General features: G+C 38.4%; 1 protein-coding gene across 1 annotated transcript; it reads left to right on the top strand.

The window, feature by feature from the left end:
* Positions 1-4,937: 4,937 nt before the first annotated feature.
* On the top strand, positions 4,938-19,378 carry LOC134867231 (plakophilin-1). The gene is made up of 14 exons (XM_063887639.1): positions 4,938-5,252; positions 8,021-8,142; positions 11,196-11,384; positions 11,538-11,728; positions 12,053-12,194; positions 12,336-12,543; positions 13,055-13,223; positions 13,742-13,859; positions 14,990-15,139; positions 15,228-15,404; positions 15,686-15,839; positions 15,936-16,122; positions 16,714-16,798; positions 17,421-19,378. Exons 1-14 carry the CDS (start codon positions 5,069-5,071, stop codon positions 17,487-17,489), a joined length of 2,145 nt encoding a protein of 714 aa, XP_063743709.1. The 5' UTR covers positions 4,938-5,068; the 3' UTR covers positions 17,490-19,378.
* Positions 19,379-19,829: the final 451 nt, after the last annotated feature.

The following is a 19,829-nucleotide window of genomic DNA, read 5'->3' as shown; positions in this document are numbered from 1 at the left end:
TCGTGTAGCATTTAGAGTTTTTATACTTGGCTGCATGGGAAAGGAATTAATCCTTCATAACATCTTAATATCTTCTACATGTTAAACGTAAATTGATTGACGACGACAAGTAATAATGTCTGCTGTGTATTGTATTCCTGTATCTACAGCAATTTCAATTCTCTTTTTTTGTTACGTTATAGCCATTTGAACAGTTTTAACAACTATGAACCCCCCCTTGTGTTACACACTGAAAATGTCATGACAGAGGTTGCATTTCCCATTCGGTCTGCTAGATGGGGCTGTCACCTCAATTGTACAGACTTGTTGTCAGGCAGCTGTCGGCTGCTTAAAGAGTATCTTAGCACAGTGTATTACCATTTTACAATAAGACTACCCTCATAAAGGATTCATAACGGGTTTATAATTAGGTTATTAACTATGTTGTAAACACTTTATTAATCATTAAAAACAATTTCTAAAGCAGTTCTAACATAGTTTTCATACGTCAACACAGGCTCACTATTTGGCAAGATGACTAAGCATTATATTGGCTACCTAGTTTAGCCTACTTCGTCTTCATAAGCCAACATCCTTGGTATCTGTTGTTGACTGAATAGATTCTCCCATCCATCTTGATGTTTTATTTATATCTCGTCTTATAAAAGCTTATTAATGATTTATAAAGTGTACACAACCTAATTAATAAATTCATTACAAACTATTCGTAAATCCTTTATTTATAAAGTGGTACCGACCGAAGTGTCTACACTTCACAGCAACAATCTTATTTGTATTAATCCTCCCATGTGTTATTATCTTGGTTATTGAATCAAATAGAGCAATTCATTGTATAATGATTCCCTAATGTTAAAAGTACATGGATTAATGAGTTGCTATAAATGCATTCATATTGGCAGCTTTTTGTTTGGTCAATGGGAAAGTATGCTGCTTGTATGTTCATCACTAAAATGAAAAAGATACATCCGTGACATATTACAGCTTCTTGAGGGCAAAGGTTGATAGCTATCAAAAAACCTTTTGCTATGGGTGGATGCTATCAGCTCCACCCATTTACTATCATTCATAAAGATGCAGAGTCTGCCCTGCGAGATGCCATCTACTCAGCGACACTCACACATTCACCGCAGCCGGATCTGTTGTACAGTGGTATGCAAAAGTTTGGGCACCCCTCTGAGATTTCATGACAATTTGCTTTTCCTTTATAATAGAAGATCACAGCAACAACATTTGTTTTCCTACAAAGATGTAGACGTTTTAGTGTTTTCCAGACCAAAATTCTTAGGGTAGCATTACATAGTTTTATTATAATAAAATAAAATGCAAAAAATGGGATGTGCAAAAGTTTGGGCACCCTTATAAATAGCATTCATTTCAACACCTGTACGGATTTATAGCTGACAGGTTGCTGCACAAAATTGCTTTGATTAGCTCATTAGACCTTCAATTACAAAGACAGGTGGAACCAATCATGAAAAAGGCTATTTAACATAGGTAATAGCTGGCTGTGCCTGGCCTAGGTTCTTTCTTAGGGAGTGGCAAGATGGGGACCTCAAAACAACTCTCCACTGACCTGAAAGCTAAGATAATCCAACATTATAAATTAGGAGAAGGGTACAAAAAATTATCTGACAGGTTTAAACTGTCTGTCTCCACAGTCAGAAACGTAGTTGTGAAATGGAAGGCCACAGGAACAGTCCGTGTGAAGGAAAGATGTGGTAGGCCGACAAAAATAGGGGAAAGGCACAGGCGAAGGATGGTGAAAATGGTCACAGAGAAGCCACAGACCACCTCCAGAGAACTACAACAACATCTGGCTGCTGATGGTGTAGTTGTTCACCGTTCCACAATCCAGCGTACTTTGCACCAGGAAGAGCTCATTGGAAGGGTGATGTGCAAAAAGCCTTTCCTGAGTGTTAATCACAAGAAGAGTCGCATGAGGTATGCAAAAGCACATCTGGACAAGCCAGAAGCATTTTGGAACAAAATACTGTGGTCAGATGAGACCAAGATTGAGTTATTTGGTCATAACATGAACAGGTATGCATGGCGAAAAAAACACACTGCATTCAATGAAAAGAACTTGTTGCCCACTGTAAAATTTGGTGGAGGATCTATCATGTTATGGGGCTGTGTGGCTAGCACAGGTACTGGAAAACTTGTTAAAGTTGAGGGCCACATGAATTCCTTACAGTACCAGGAGATTCTTGACAAGAATGTTCTAGAGTCAGTCACAAAGTTGAAGCTACGCCGGGGTTGGATTTTTCAGCAGGACAATGATCCTAAGCACCGATCAAAATCCACCAAGGAATTCATGCAGAAGCACAGGTACAATGTTCTGGAATGGCCATCCCAGTCCCCAGACCTTAACATCATTGAAAATGTATGGATTTATTTGAAGAAGGCTGTCCATGCACGGAGGCCAAGAAACCTGACTGAACTGGAGACGTTTTGTGTGGAAGAATGGGCCAAAATACCACCTGCCAGGCTTAAGGGACTTGTCTGTGGCTACAGGAGGCGTCTACAGGCCGTTATTGCAGCAAAAGGAGGCAATACTAAATATTAATGGAATTATTTCTTAGGGGTGCCCAAATTTATGCACATGCCTATTTTTGTTTGAATGCACATAAACATGTTTCTGTTTGACCAATAAAAGTTATTTCACTACTGAGATGTTTCTGTTACCATAAGGTATAACATATGTTAAAATGAAGTTGCTGCTTCAAAAGCTCAGCAAGTGACAAACTGATGCAGTGGTTTTCCTAAGGGGTGCCCAAACTTTTGCATACCACTGTATATGAGATGGCATCTCTCCAAGGCATACATAGGTGATAAGAATCTTTACAGTCTATATATGACGAGTTAAATAGGATAGCAATACAAATATAATTGCCCTAAAGATAAAAGTGATTGGTTAACCCATGTTGCATGTGCGACTGGATTCTCCAAACTCTTAATAGCAACTGGCATCTGCATTGTGATCTAACCTTTTTGATGTATTCAATAAGAGCCAACAGTAGAAGACAAGCTGTAACGCTTTAAAGACACATACACGCTTAAACTCCTCTGGCGGCAGACATTAGTCAGAATGTTATCTGTCTGGAAAGGCTCAATTAAACAATAGTGTCCTGCAAAAACTACATGCAGTGAACAGTGACACACACACACACACACACACACACACACACACACATACACACACACACACACACACACACACACACACACACACACACACACACACACACACACACACACACACACACCACACCAAACACAACAAGCCCTTAGGCAGGGTGTGGTACTTGCTGGTCACATAAGCCTGCCAACATTGCAGAGGTACTAGCATATAGCTGAGATATTTCACACGTTGCTCGTGTTGTATTTCAATTTAGATCAGTAAATGATTGAGCTATTAAGGAGCACTGCTAGTGGTTTAGTTACTAAGTTACTTTAAAATCGAATACATCTGGCTTAAAAACTACATGAGCATTGTTATTTTGGTCAGTTTAACTTTACTGCGATGTCATGATCCGATAATCTGACCTGCTCTAAGGAATTTCACACTATCAGACCATAAAACTAATGTTTGACTCATGTTCGTCCCTCTCTCAGATAAAGTTTATGGTAGGGATATATACTTTGTATGAACCGAGTGGTTTTCCCTGGTCATAAACACACTTCAAAGATGTATTACGCACATTGCAGGTTTAGGGAGAAGGGTGTGGTGGGAAAGTGTAACCTGCAGAAACGTAGCCAAAACATTCCGGTTAAGCAGAAAGCATGTGCTTGATGTGTCTCCTATTCTTTTATTTTCTCTCTTCTAACTGGCTCTGCTATTTTCTCAAGCTGAGATATTTTGGCTCCTGCCCTGACCTCACATTTGTCATTGAGAATTTGCATAAAATAAAAAAGAAGTGCATCTGGAGTTTAGCCCAGCAGCTGTCTATGGAAAAAACAGGAGTCTACATTACACAGGTTGATTAATTTACTTTGTAAAGATGATTAAAAAGGACATAATAGAAGTGTGGGAGAGAGAGAGAGAGAGAGCGAGACATGACACAAAGGCCCCAACACTTAATAAATGTTGGGGTAATGAACTATCCATTTTAGTAAAGTTAAAATCTTGATGATATGGTTCATCTTTTCTGTCTTTGCCTTTTAATTAAAACATTTTTTAATCCAAAAACCATATGCCAGCTGACGTATGGAGTTACAACCGACTGAAGGAGCAATGGATAGAATCAACATCACTAAACATGAGAAAATGGAAAGTTATAGTTCAGTAATGAATGGATTTAATATATATATATAATGTAGTTTGCCATGCCCTGCTTGAACATAACATTGAACTAATTTTATTCAGATGTTACCGTAGAAGTCAGCGAAGGTATTAGATGTACCGTTGTAAAATGGAACAAGAAGCTATGATTATGATAATATATTTGTATGGTAATATGTGTTTTTAATAAACCCCAACAACTTGTAAACCCTTTAGAGTTAAAGTGTTATACAGCATAGGCCTATTATTCCTAATAATGAATCCTGTGATTTATTCTATGTGAGGCGTCAGATACTACCATATTATTTTCATTACTGATGCATTAATATAAAACTCAAATTGTACCTGAGTAGTTGGTCAAGGTGTAGCACTTTTTCATATTTTATGAGCTCATGATACTGTTTATTCAAGTTTGTCAATCTAAAATCTATATATTTTATCGTATGGTTTATAGGGTGTCATTCCACCACCATTACTTTAATCTTTAACAGAAACAAAAAAAAAATCAAAAACCGGCTGTTTATGACAATCAACTCAGGTGTGCAGATATTGCACTCGCTCCCCCTAGTGAACTCCCTCCGCTCCACCTCCACAGGGTGCGGCCCAGAGGGTGGAGTCCACCGTCGCTGGGTTGCTCTCTAAACATTTTTGCCAACCTCCAGACTTGGCCCTGTCAGCTGCTCTGCTCTAGGCTGAGTCGAGCTGCGTTTTTTATTCGGGTCTGCACTTTATTTGGAAACTGATTGTCAACCGAACCGTCCTTGAGAAGGGCACCGACCTGGGAAAATGATGGTTCCGGAACCGCTGCGTTCAGCTATGACTATCAGGGGCGTGGAGGACACGTCGCTCGCGGTGCCGTCCGACAACAGGCTGCGCTCCGGACAGCAGCGCGTGCTGGATCAAGTGCACACCATCAAGAGGAGCAAGTCAAAATCTGGGAAGAACGGCACAGTATCGCCCACAGCTATAAGTATGGAAAAAATACTTTATAGGCTACATCAACATTAAGATTACTCCCTCATTCTACATGTTATAACCTCTTTATTTCGACAGTGAGATTTGTTAAGGCATCCTTAACCGATGCATGCATATCATTTGTTTGCTCAAATTAAATGGTTGTTGGTGTAAATGCGTCACACAACTTTCCCTTCAGTGACATCCTGCAGACAGATTGAACGTGTTATTTTCCAGCACTGTGATCAACTTTGTGAGGAAAACAGACCACTCATGGTGTTCTTTGTAGGTGGTAAACACTCCTGCTGCCTCCAGTTAAATAGTAATCTAAAGTTAGTTAACTGCGAAAGAAACAGGCAGGTGAGTTGTGTTGAACATGTTGAGGGGGTTCCTCCTCTAAAGTGACAGTATATGTATCGGAGATGTGTTGCTAAGGCCATGATAGACTCTAGGTTCACCGTCTGAAATATGATCCTTGGTTGGTTGCTATTAAACAAAACGTTTTTTGTTAGTGTAAACTCTGGGAAGAGTCACACACTAATCCTCCATGAGCGGGAGTGTGCCACAGAGGTTTCTGTTAGTTATGCAGCCCATGGGGTTTACACACAGCCAAAACACAGGAATGTGTATGAAATTATATTTTAGTCTTTCAAAACAACCCCGGTATTTGGCCACCAACATCGAGAGAGAGAGAGAGAGAGAGAGAGAGAGAGAGAGAGAGAGAGAGAGAGAGAGAGAGAGAGAGAGAGAATAGCAATATTAACTCCATATGTGTTTGTTCCTTCAGGTTTTTGTTTGTCATTCTGTCCTGTTACAGGCATCATTTAGGTGTTATGAAGTTGGCTAAAAAGAGAGCTTAAAGTAACATCAAGATCTGACAAGAAATATTTTTGCTGTGTGCAAGTTTCTACATAACACACAACAGAATGCTATTCAAACTATATTAAGGAAAACAATCACAAGGTTAATGTTGCACATACACCTGAGGCTGCTCTGTTAATATTGCAACGTACTTGTTAATAGAATAAGCTAAGTAGTGCTAATGACTCACATATAGCTAGTAAAGTTTCAGTTTTTTCCAGATTAGACAGTTGGACCCTCTGCGCTGGGGATTTTCCTGTTTGCAGCCAAGACATTATTAGATATTTGTGGTGCAGCCCCGACATAATACTCATGAGAAGGAAAACGCACACCTCAGTAATTCCACAAGCGGAAATTCAATAAGAAATTGAGGTGATTGGATTTGTGAGAAAGTGCTGCAACAAAACACCAAGCAGACCTTCCAGAAAAGACCCACAGCAACGAGAGTATTTATTTATTTAGTTTCTATGTTCAACTCCAGTGACTAAACTGGACATATGATTTGGCCATGTCTCCCTCAGTGTGCAACTGAGCATCTTGGATCACTTGGCAGTGTAAGGACAAATCATGCTTCACTTAATCGTTGCTTTAATAACTTTTGTAAGACAAAATATAACAAATAAGAAAATAGATATAGCTTAACTGAATAGTTCTTTATTAATGGTATTCTAAATCCTACAAAAGAAACGTGAAGGGTAATATCATTCAAGTGTAATTTTTTGGGATGAAAAAAAAAATTGTATATAATGTTCTAACATTAACATTAACAATAAAGTATTAACATAGAATTTAATTGAAAGAAATTGCACCTCATTGAAACCAAATTGAGTATTGGTATTGGTGTCTCTGTATCCCTATGTGAAACTCAGAACACTTAAAATATCAGCAATGCTATAAAGTACTAAACTCATCCCATACGTATTTTTTCAGTAACTGACCTTTTAAAGACTTTCTAAAATGTAGGACAGGTCTTCATTCATGTTTTGTTCCCTGCATAGACCTCATGTATGATCACGGTGATTAATATGGCGTTGTTTTGACAATCATAATCCTGAAATGGTGTGATGAAGACACAGCCTTGTGGGAGAGTTACGTCTTCATGAATCATCCAATGAGACAGACAGGCTAAGGCGCATAAAGGCTGGATTAGGTTTACTCACAAACACAAGCTGACATTATGACATGTCTGTCTGTGTCTGACTGAAGATTGCCAGTCATGCATATAATCGATTGTGAAAAGATTTGTTGTGTAAAATGAACTGAAAAAAAATACAGAGCCATTGGTAAAACACTTAACACGCTAATGATATCATTTACAATCAAATTCTAATTGTTATCCATTTCAGCCTTCAGTATTAAATCAGAGGTTATACAAAAACCTTTTTTAAACAAATATTTAATAATTCAAATGAATAATAAAAACACAATTCATTAATAGTAATGACTGAGTTAAAAAAGAACAGCAATATAAGAAATTAAGAAAAGAATGTAAGTGTTGTGTTAAACGAGTAAAGTACTGCATTTGAGGATTTGCTCTTGAGCTTCATGATACTGATGTGTTTGATGGTATATGGATGCAGTGAAGTGTCTCCATGTTGAAGAAATCCATCTATTTTGAGATGTTTAGTGTTTTCCTACTTTATCTGTTAAGGAGGATGGTCCTCTCTGTGACTTTAAAAGCGATGAGTTCTTTTTTAATAGACTCTTGATAGGCTCATTTGGTGCATCTTTTTTAGTGCAGTGGGTTCTAATGTAAAGCTTTCATACATTTAAGTGTGGGTTTGTATGTCATTTAGAGATTTTACTCCATGGGATCAACTAAGTAAAGGACTGTGTTTGAGTTTAACTGCATGGTGTTGTGAGTTTTCCACCATGCTGTCTCCGTTGTTGATTTCAGTTTTCATATGTCTCTTCCGTTAACAGGCCCACTACCGCAGTCGCAGTCAACATATGAGTTTGGAACCTTCAAGTTTTCTCCGACCAAACTAAACGGCTTGTTCAGCCGCTCCAACTCCACTCAGTCAGGAGGCTACAGCAGCAAAGTGGTAAGTGTTTCTCTCATGTAACAGCCTTGAGGTTTACCAAAAGTCAGTGCCCAGACCTAACATTAAAGGACCGACATGGTAGTTGTAACTACTGTTGTCAAAGATATTAAACAGTGCATTACTGTTTTATTCTATTTACCATTTGTTTCCCAAAATGTTATGGGGATGTAATGAAACACGCTTGCAGTAACCCGTCATAGTTAATAGATATTGATTACGTTTGATCTGCCTTCACTTTTTTCCCATAATAAAAAAGGGTGCTGTTGGTGGAAATGCAGAGTAGGCTTCTTAAATTAAACTAATAACTAAATGACTACTTGATGTTAGCATAGCTTTGAAAACAATGATATGAAACAAACTATTTATTGCATTTAAGGAATAATAAGTGGTTTGCTTACAACAAAAACTGAAAATAAGAGCTAGCCTTACTCTTTCACCAAAAGCAACCTGCCTGCACCTCCAAAGCGAAAAAATGAACATGTTATAACATGTTTGTTAAATCCATAGAAACATAATCGTTGACAAATATTGTTTTGGAGTTTTACTGATACTGGACTCCAAATTATACAGTTCAAACTGTGTGTGTGTGTGTGTGTGTGGGTGTGTGTGTGTGTGTGTGTGTGTGTGTGTGTGTGTGTGTGTGTGTGTGTGTGTGTGTGTGTGTGTGTGTGTGTGTGTGTGTGTGTGTGTGTGTGTGTGTGTGCGCGTGTGCTGGCCTGATGTACTGACAGTGGCTTGAGGCATGTCTAGGGAGTGTGGTGAGGTGTTCATGTTGGGTCGTTATTAGTTCCTAAGATTATTTTCTGGTACTTTGTGATTCATTTCTGTTACGCTTGTTGTGAGGTTGAGGCATCTGTTTTAAATGAATGCTTTAACAATATGAATATTTGTTTAAAAAGTTAAAGAACAAATAGAACTGCATGATCACAAACCAAACAGCAACTGCCCAACTTCCTCCACTCTTATATAGTTAAATATATGTAGAATAACTTATCACCCTAACTCTGTGATAATCCTGCTCAGAAATGATGTCAGATCACTAGATGTCTCTTGACAAAGTTGAACATAATCTTGCTTGATTCAAGAAAATGTTTGATTGTTGACCGATGTTATTGATTGTCATGAGTCAGCTGTGAAAGCTTCTGCTGGGAGACAATTCATATTTCATTCACAGCATTTAGCCAGGCATCAGAATCTGAAATCTGACTGATAGGTTAGCACATTTATGCCCCTTGAAAAGCTAAACAAAAGTCAAAACAGATATTCATTATAGAAAATAATATGGCTCCTGCTGTTGTTTCTCTGCTGCTTGTATTTGCTCTGCTGTATTTGCATCCATCTCTCCAGTCTGGCCTCTGTTAAGAGAAAGGCCCGGCAGCTCAGTCGGGCTGTAGCCAAATGAAGGGAGCATGCAGCCCTGAGAGTAAACACGCTGCCAGTGCTTATCAAAGATGTTGTTGACACATCACTCAGACATCATGCTTTTAGCTTGCTTAGTAGCAAGGCCGGCTATAGTAACTAAGCAACTAGTCCAATGTAAAACGGGAAACAGAGTCGGTACATACAGTCTTCAGTGTGTGTTTGTATATATTTACATTGTATGTGTGTGTTACCTGCTTCCCCATTAGCAAATATACCTTCTTAATAAATGCCATAATTCAATTTAAGACGCATACATGTCAGCTGCAGAAAACGTGTTGTGAGTTTGTCAGCTAGGATATTTATGAGATTTTGGTGCTCATGGGTGCATACTCCTTTCCTTACTAACGTTTAGTGGGTACAAAGATGCATGGGAATTTTCCTCTCTGGCAGATTTTGGATTTAATTGTACCTTTCTTTTAAAATAAGCCAGTAGAAGACCAAGGCTTAGTTGAGAGAAAGTTTAATTTGAAAGAATTAGCTAGACGTGTTCTGTCATTTTGCTCTTCCTGAGCCAAGTTTCACTCGTATTTGTGGCAAAACTTGAAAGCCTGCTTTGTACACACACCTTAACACGCAAAAGCACACACACACTAGTGCAAACAAAGTCAATATAAAATGATACATAAACCAGGCATAATTATGTCTGATTACCGTGTTTAATGATGTGCTGTGTCTGACACTGCACACACAAAGATTCTCTGTGAGAAACTGCTCCAATGTGCCAGCAGTCTTTTAACACAACTGCCTGAGTTAGTCTCCAATGACGGATATTATGTTTCTCTGGTTTGTTCGTTTGTCGGTGCACTCTGTTGCCTTCAGCATGAACCGAGGAAGAGAAAATGTGTGCAGGCTTTGTGTCAGGTCAAATTCCTCTGTCTTGGTTTACAGGGGATTTCTTAGAAAGGGGTCTAATCTCTTCTTTTTTTGTGAAACAGATTGTTACTACAGAAAAACATTAAGGGGATACAGTAAGCAGATAATTGTTACTGCCATCCATGTATAGCAGGGGTGTCCAAACTTTTTTCACTGAGGGCCACATACAGAAAAATATACGGAGAGCTGGGTCACTTACAGAGGTGAATATTACCTCATAAGTTAAGTTATAAGTTAGCAAAGCAAATCAAATGTAGGTGAATAATGCGCGATACTTAAAAATGCTGTGATAAAAAAAACAGCCTACACCCCATCTCTTTTTGAGGTTTCATTTATATTGTTGGCAGCTCATTCCTTAAAACAGAAGCCTCAGATTGCTGATAATAAGAGTAAATATGAACGTTCAATTTCAAGCTTGTTATAGAAATAAGTGATTGGTTTTTTTTTATTATCAACTAAGATTTGTTAGAAAATGGTTTAAATTCTAAATGACTGAATTTATTTGAAATTTGGACTCATTAATATATTTTAACATATATATTTGAGAAGTACAATATAAGACAAGCAAAAGTTTAACTTGTGGGCCATATTCCATTATACTTTTAGAATTAGCTGAGGGCCGATTCAAAATGGCCTGCGGGCCGCATTTGGCCCCTGGGCCGTAGTTTGGATGCCCCTGGTGTATAGTATAGTAGAGTACGTAATTTTAATACGAAAAAGCCACTGAGACTTACATTTCCTTTTTTTTCTTTTTCTAGGGACATACTCAGAGGAGTCGCACTCTATCTGCTAAAGCCTCCAAAGGAGCACATTACCTAAGCTCAGGTGTATGGGAACAGAACAACTTTGCCAACCAGTGCCAGACTTCAAATGGGCTGAGAACCGCTCGCAGTGACCCGGCCTTGGCTCATCAATTTGTTGCTGTTCCTGCAGGCGGAACCGTTATGGTAATCAGTCATTTTTATTTCGTACTGTAGAGATGCTTAATCAACATTGTCTTGTTTTCTTAAGGGAATACATACTTCAAACAAATATCATAAAAACTTAAAATACTCCACAATACCATTCTGTATGAGCATTGTAAATCGCTCTTTTCGTAGAGAACCAAAGGACAGGTGGTCCAGAACAACACCATCCAGAATCGAGTCAATAGACATAGCGTCTATTCTACGACCAGTAACCAACAGATGACCAACAGCCAGACACGCATCGGCAAGCCGCCCTCCATGCACTCTGTGACTGACGGCAGGATGGGCACCATCAAAATGTTCAACACCGAGCAGATATCAGCGTGAGTTCACCAGGCTTGCTTTGATAATTTCAGACAATACTTTTCTTGTATAGGTTAGTGGGGTAAATAGAATTGTTTACATCATATCAGCACATACATGCAGTATATTGCAGGTCAGTTTCTCAATAAAGTTGATTTCCTTAATTATTGCAGCCCATTCATCCTTTGTTGGTCGATTTGGCTGCAGCCTTTTCCTTTGTTCTTTTGTTAGCAGCTAAGAGTAATTTAGTATAAAAATTGTGTTGCGAAATTTGCCCATGTTTCAATTGACAAAAGAGCAATCGGCTTATTTTCTAATTTCCAACTATATGACTATTCCTGCAGGGTGAACAGCTCCGCGAACATGTCAGATATGACCCTGAGGCAGGCTGTAGAGTTCCTCTCTCACTCCGATGAGAATTACCAGCAACTTGGAGCCAGTTTCATTCAACACACCACCTACAAAGAGGAGGCCAGCAAACAGGAGGTCACTGACACACCCTGCATGTTTGCACACATGGAAGTTGTATATTCTCACATGACATCTGTGGAGTGACGGTTCATAATGGTAATGCGATTGGTGCTTATTCTCTGTTAACATCTTTTTGTATCATTTTTGTGTCCCCAGGTTTCCAAACTAGGAGGTATTCCGGCTCTTGTGACGCTGCTGCGGAGCGCCAACCCTGGGGTGAGCCAGGCTTCTGCTGGCGCTCTGAGGAACCTGGTGTTTAAAGACCAGGCCAACAAGCTGGAGGTTCAGCACTGTGGCGGTATCGCTAAGTCCCTGCAGCTACTGAAGGAGTCAGATTCTACTGAGACCCAGAAACAAATAACTGGTAGGACTTTTTTATTGGGATAGGAACTCAAGATATAATAATGCATCCTGTGCCTTTTAATTAAAAAAAATATATATAGAAATGTGTAAAATTAAATTAAAAAGTTAAAAAAATATAATATATATTTTTTATAAATACCCTGTTCTTCATTTTCAATTATGGATACAATCTCTGCACTGATTCAGTAGATAAGGAGGACACAATTCAAGTAATAAAAATGATTATAATACAAGTTTAACACAGCTAGTGTCATTTAAGGCTTATTAAACCACATATATAAAGGCTATGAAAAAACAATTGATCTTCCTCCTTATTGTACCATATACATGTTAAGTTGGAATATTTGTGCAGTGCCACACTGAAGTTGAAATCTCTATATCATACATTTCTTTTGACAACGTTTTTTTGACCATCTACTTCAAGAAAAACAATATGTTTAAAAGAAATAAAGGACAGCAACATGATGCACATGCAGTTTTGTTGTAAACTCCGCCGTTCTTGCCATTTGAAGGCCTGCTCTGGAACCTGTCCTCTGCCGAAGAGCTGAAGGCAGAGCTCATCGCAACAGCGCTGCCCGCCCTGACTGAGAATGTGGTGGTACCTTTCACCTGCTGGTCAGACAAAAGCACCAACAACAACATCCACCCTGATGTCTTCTACAGCGCGACAGGGTGCCTGCGGTGAGAACATTTCATCAATCTTCTGTTTGATTTTTATGTCTTTAGGGTGGAGATCAGATAATTCACAACACGTTTTTTTAAATAGAGCAACATTTTGATGTCACAAACATCTTTGTCAAGGCTTCACGATGTCAACGGTTGATCAATTAGTTATTAAATGGTTTAAGTCATTTTCAAACAAGCGCCAAACTGGATAAAGTGTGGCGATGGACATTTTTTGTATTATTTAATGATATTTTATATACAAAACAATAAATTGATTTATAAAATAAACTCTCTGACACATTCATATAATATAGACAAATAATATTTACAGCAGTAAGGCAATTGCTTTGTCTATATCTATTATTTTCTTCTTAATCCAACAAATTGATTTTAAGTTATATGTGTGCAATACCTCAATTGAAGAGGAATATGTTGCATCTTTAGTTAAGGCACTCACAATTTTGTGTCTGTTATTTTATTCTACACAAGTTGGTGTTTCCTATTAAATTTAAATTAATGATTGATGTGTTTAGGAACCTGAGCTCCGGCAAAAAGAAGGAGAGAGTGGCAATGAGAGATTGCAGTGGCCTCATCGACTCCCTCATGAGTTACATGCAGTCCTGTGTGGCGGAGGACAACCCTGATGACAAGGTGAACTTTGTCCTTAATCTCATCTGTCCGTCAGTTGTCTCATTTTTACCCATCACCCTCCCCTTTTTCACATGTCACTGAATTATGGATGTGTGAGCTCGCAAGACCAGTTTTGTTTTTCAATTCATATCTGGTGATGTATTCTGGTTCCCTCATGTAGAACATGTCTCGTGTCGTACAGAGTGTTTTCATTCTCATTACATTGTAATGCAGCAATGCAATACATTTCACACGCACTATTACACACGCACGTGTAAGGTTAACACTGCAGGTGTGGATAGAGGTTTAGCTGATGCTCATTATTTGAATTTGTTTTGGATGTGAATTTGTTCTAATTATCAATGAGTAGCTCTCTGTTTACACAGATTTCTCGTGATGAAGCAGAGGGAGAATTTATTTTGACTCAGCTTGGAGTTATTTATTGCAGTAAACTGAAGCCGTAACTGGTTTTGCACTTTCGTTACTTGCCTTGAATTCCCTTGTAGTTGAGATGTTGTATACTTTATAAAAAAAACTTGCCTTTATGAATTTATGGTATTGGTAATATATACTGCACAAATGTAGCTTTATCTCTGTATTGTCTTCATGTGAGTTGTGTTTTACTGACTTTTTGATCAAAATATTTTACTTTTAATCAGGCGTAATTAACTAAACTGAATTTACTGAAACTCATTTATTAAGGTCAGCATGCTAATGTTTCTTAAATATTTCAATATAGTTTTTGTATTCCTGCTTTATTTGATTTTATGGTTTCTTGATAAATAATAACTATTACTTGTTATATACCTTGAGGAATGTTTTCTTAATCAATGTCAACCACTAATTGAAAAGCCCTTAAACACCTTTCCATGTATCCACCTTTTGGGCTCGACAAATGCTCGTAAAAGGAAATTCAATGGGAATCACTTTTTTATTATTGTCATCTGTCATGACATTTCAGTCACTGCCTCAATTATGGCGCTCTAGAAAATGCAGTGCTCTGTTTTATCTTCTATATGGAAGACATTTCAAATGCTTTTTCTTTAAATTTGTCTCATAATTTCCTCATATTGTATTTGCTACATCTTCTCTGTAAACGAAAAGCTGCAGTTACATTTAAAAAGTACATCTGCTGTGCTCCTCTCCTGTAGTCTGTGGAGAACTGTGCATGCATCCTCCATAACTTGACCTACAGGCTGGAGGACGAGTCCCCTGGGTGCTACAGCAAGTTCCAACCTGTGGAAAAGAAAAGCTCCACGGTTGGATGCTTCAGCCCCAAGAGCAGCAAGGCCCAAAAGGAGGTGGGCAACAACCGCCACACCTACACTTTCAAGCCTTTATTTCAGGCAGCCTTCCCCTTATCATGTCCTTCTCGTCTTTTCTCCTCAGTTTTCACTTGACGCGGTACGGGGGATGCCAGAGGAGAGCACCCCGTCAGGTGTGAACTGGTTGTGCCATTCCAAAGCCATGCAGACCTATATGTCTCTGCTGGGCTCGTCCAAGAAAGATTCCACCCTGGAAGCCTGCTGCGGTGCCCTCCAGAACCTCACCAGCTCCCAGGGATTTGTGAGTACAAAAACATAAATGATTAGGACCATTTGTCTGTTGGGTTTCAACATTCAGGATCATCTCAGATTAATTTGAACAAGACGAAGAGCAACAGGGATGAAGATGTGGTGGGAATAAGGACAGCATAAATCTCAATAACGACTGAGTGGTTATGTGAGAAATGATTAAAAAGAGAAAGTGAAATGCATGCTAATTTTAAATAATTACAAAGACAGCTGCATTTCTTCACAAAGATAATGTGTTTTCATCTTTCTGTGTTATGTTTGCTTCCCTTCCAGGGGTCCAGTGCCATGAGTCAGTTAATGGTTCAAAAGATGGGGGCTCTCATAAACATACCACCCCTTTTAAAATCTTCTAACCCGAGCGTGCAGAAGACTGCCCTGTCCCTGCTGGGTAACATGTCTCGGACCAGCAGTTTGCAGAGCTCCATGGGTGAGGCAAAGCATGACATGTTGATGTTTTTTTTCCTGCAGGCAGCAGATACATGAAAGTTTAGTGATTTTAATGTTTCCTTTGTCTTGTCTGTAGCAAAGCAGATTCTGCCTGAGATCACCAGCCTCCTCTCCTCTTCCCCGAAAGTGATGGGAAACTCAGACGAAACCATAGTATCAGCTTGCAACACAGCACGCAATCTGATGTTTGCCAACACTGAGATGAGCAAGAGTGTCGTCGATAATAGTCTGGTGTTATCAATGTGCGAGCTCAGCAAGAACGGGTGAGTTTAACTTGGTTTATTGAACTGAATTCAGCTTTCTCTGGCAAACGAAAATGGAGCTGTTGTGTTCGATAAGTTTTAACACAAATTCCTTGCCTTAAAGAGTTGGTTCACCCGTATTTGAACATTTTCACTAACATGGGGTGATTTTAAGCATTTATTCAGTATATTCGCCCATATTTTCAATTGACTGACATTTTTGCCTTCTTTCTGATACAATGACAATAAATAGTTTGTGTTAGTCATAGCACTCAAAAACACTTTTGAAAACCAGAGCAGAAAAAATATGTTACTCTGCCAATGGTTTACTTGGAACTCCTTTCTCTCAGAGAATTTCCCACCAAAACAATTGGCAACAATTATTTCCTTGTTTTAAAGTCGGTGAGTTAAATATCAAGATACGTTTTTTTGTGGTACCATCTTGCTGTAGTTATTGCTCCTTATTATCAAAAGGACATTTTAACACAAAAAAAGTGTATTGCTGTCAGAATATTTCAAAAAGATGTATGCCTGAAACGCCTTGTTTTACTTAAAATGTGAGGTTTGCATTTTTTCAGATTTTCACTATTGATCTCTGCCTTTCTGTCCTAGGTCTTTCCCAAAAGGCAGCAAAGCAGCTTCGCTGTTTCTCTACAGCTTATGGAATGATAAGAATTTGCAAGGCATTGTGAAAAAGGTAATTTAGAAAGAAATTTAAATGCTGTGTTACTGACGTTTTATGGCAAACACAGCACAAACCTTTTGTATCTTTAAGAGGTTAAAGCTAAGCACATGCCCACACTGCCTTACCGAGAAAAAGGGAGGGGCCAGTTGAAACTGGTGGGTGTTTGGTATTACTCCTCTGGGCACACAGTCACTTTCCCTTCCCACCTGCCACACCCAAAAGCTCAGTGAACACAGAAACAGTTCATTCTGGAATCCTGGCCGACTAGTTTTTACTGCTCACTGCCATTATGGGAAGAGTAACACTTGGATAATGGAAGAAAGATGAAGAGGAGCACATGACAGCAAGAGTGAACAGAGTGAAGGACAGACAAATATATATATAAATATATATATATATAAAAAGTATTTTTATGAAGTTTTTCTATGTGATATGAGCAAGAGTGCTTAAGTGTCCATCATTATTCCCCTTAAGTTACTGACATAGAACTGTGTGTGTGTGTGTGTGTGTGTGTGTGTGTGTGTGTGTGTGTGTGTGTGTGTGTGTGTGTGTGTGTGTGTGTGTGTGTGTGTGTGTGTGTGTGTGTGTGTGTGTGCCATTCTAACTGATTCTTTTTGTATGTTTTGATCCACAGATGGGGTTTGACAAATCACTTTTTGTCAATGATTACACCACTTCATTGTACAACATGATGCAACAGTGAGTGACAGCAGAGTAGAACAGCACCACAGAGATCGAGAAGTTTGATTGTTTCTGAAATACTTGCATCTGCATATCTTCCGATTTAAAGGCTTAGTTGGGCCACATTGAGCTGAATTCTTCTTATGAGGTTTAACTTTTTATTTTATTTTCCTGCATTTACTCCTGTGTGTGTGCTCGCAGTTGAAAACCAACATGTTTGGACACTGCTGTGGGCACACCCTTGCAACAAAGAGAGCAATCATTCATTGTACATCAAAAAGAGAGCTTTTCATTTCCTGGATAATTTTGTGGTGTGTTAGGTATGTAATTTGGATCTGTTTCTGTCTGTGTATATAAAGGGTGAGTGTGTGTTTGGTAGGTGAAGTGTGCATGGCTGCAGAAACCCGGTTCTTCCGGCCTGAGAAGTGCAGTACACCAGACAATGTTATCTGCAGGGAAAGTTACTTAAGCCATGCAGAGATTATCTGGTTTCCTGAATGCAATTGTTTGTTTGTATGCAGTTAAAATGTTCTTATCCTTACCTTCTGCTGCCTTAAGGGCTGAGCAGCCAAACAATAAAGTAATAGGAAAAGTTAAAATGAGATACACTTTCTGTATCTTTGATATTGTGGCTTTCACATGACAGGAAATAATTATAACTTTACATTGCAGTACTAAATCTAAAGGCTTTGTGCCTTTTGATTTAGTACTTTGGGCTTTGTTGTTTTGTCATTAGTTTTTTTGTTAATTCGTTTTTTAGAACTGTGTTTTGTCTTGTTTTAATAGAGTAATTGGAGACTTTTCTAGCTTCTACAATCTTAGTTATGTTCACGGATAACATACAATGTATTTTTAAGATATAAAATATTACAAAATGTTAACATATACTAAGTGTTATAAGTCTGTTAGATTAGAATGATACATATGAACTGGAATAGATTTTAACATTGAAATAGTATTTGTTAAAGTATGAAGCCTTCTGTAAAAATGTTTTTTTTATAATACATGAATCTGAAACTGTTCATGGACCCCCTGGCAGAGTGCCACAGGCTCAACATGTAACCCCATCTGTGTCCATTCACTTTGGTTAACTATGTATATAAAAGTGGAGCATTATTAACAGTCAGTTATCGCCCTGAAAACACTTTTGAGTCTAATTGAATAATTATCAACAGATAACATAACTCGACACATGCAGTGTTAGCTGCTGGCTGCACATTAAGAGCCTTTAAGTGTGATTCAACCGAAGTCTCAATAGGGAGATAATAAAGGGGCTGTGCCCTCGAACGCAGGTCTAATGAATTATTATCCGTCTACACCCCCTCAGGGAGGAGAAGTTGCATCTTTAACCAAACAGTATATGTAAATGATTTTTTATTTTAAAAAAACCTGATTCTTCACCTAAAACTGTCCTATGTAAGGTTTGCTACTTTGGCTAAACACTATAATAGGATCATTACTCACCTCATAACCAGATCTTTCAGGAAAGACACAATATGTCTTTCCTGAAAACCGGTTTTAAATCCTACTACAATGCTTTTTTAAAGACCCAGCACAACAAATATTTGAAGCAAAGATAATAGATAGTGAAAACCTTCAGGGATTTTCAATGACTCCAACAATAAACTACAGTGGACTGTTTTTGAGCTTTAGTTATCCTGCTGATGTTCCTTTCAATCTGGGAAGATTGATGTCAGTATTGCTTAGAAATGTGTTTTGTAATAAGTAAGAAATGTGTGTGTGTGTGTGTGTGTGTGTGTGTGTGTGTGTGTGTGTGTGTGTGTGTGTGTGTGTGTGTGTGTGTGTGTGTGTGTGTGTGTGTGTGTGTGTGTGTGTGTGTGTGTGGCTTATAATTAGGAGCTTCTCCTGTCACAGTCTGTACAGAGAATAAATAATGCATATCAAAAACTACATTTTAAGTTGTGCTTTTTTCTTCAACAACCAAATTCAAGTAATTTGGTATGCTAACAAAAGGTGCATGTGAAATAAAATAACTGAATGGAATAAACTTCAGTCTCTATTTATCATTTCTTAAGAGAATATAAGAGGGTATATAAAGTAATTTATCCCGAGGGTGATTTCTTTTCAGCAGTTACGAAGTAGGATGTCTTGAAGATCCCTTGAACTACTTAAGCTTTGGGTTGTTGTTGCAGCAGAGTTTTTGTGGTCTGTGTGTGCATGCCGTTCTCTGACTTAGAGGAGAACTATGACAACAAAAGTAGAAGCCTTTCAGCTGCATTTTTCGCACTGGGCATCGGGGTTGGATAAGATTTAAAAGTTTTAAATCCAAAAAGCAGATTACATGTTTTTGCATGTTGCTTCATAATAGATATATAAGTTCTTGTCTTCTATATAATCTAGA

The sequence above is a fragment of the Eleginops maclovinus genome, chromosome 1, assembly GCF_036324505.1.
Source record: "Eleginops maclovinus isolate JMC-PN-2008 ecotype Puerto Natales chromosome 1, JC_Emac_rtc_rv5, whole genome shotgun sequence".
NCBI classification, from domain to species: Eukaryota; Metazoa; Chordata; class Actinopteri; order Perciformes; family Eleginopidae; genus Eleginops; species Eleginops maclovinus.
This window is presented reverse-complemented; position numbering and strand designations above follow the sequence as displayed.

Coding starts and splice junctions, on each gene's coding strand:
- LOC134867231 (XM_063887639.1), top strand. CDS start 5,069: ATGATGGTTCCGGAACCGCTGCGTTCAGCTATGACTATCAGGGGCGTG. Junction 15,140..15,227: donor GCAGCAAGGCCCAAAAGGAG/GTGGGCAACAAC, acceptor TTTTCTCCTCAG/TTTTCACTTGACGCGGTACG. Junction 16,799..17,420: donor TGCAAGGCATTGTGAAAAAG/GTAATTTAGAAA, acceptor TTTGATCCACAG/ATGGGGTTTGACAAATCACT.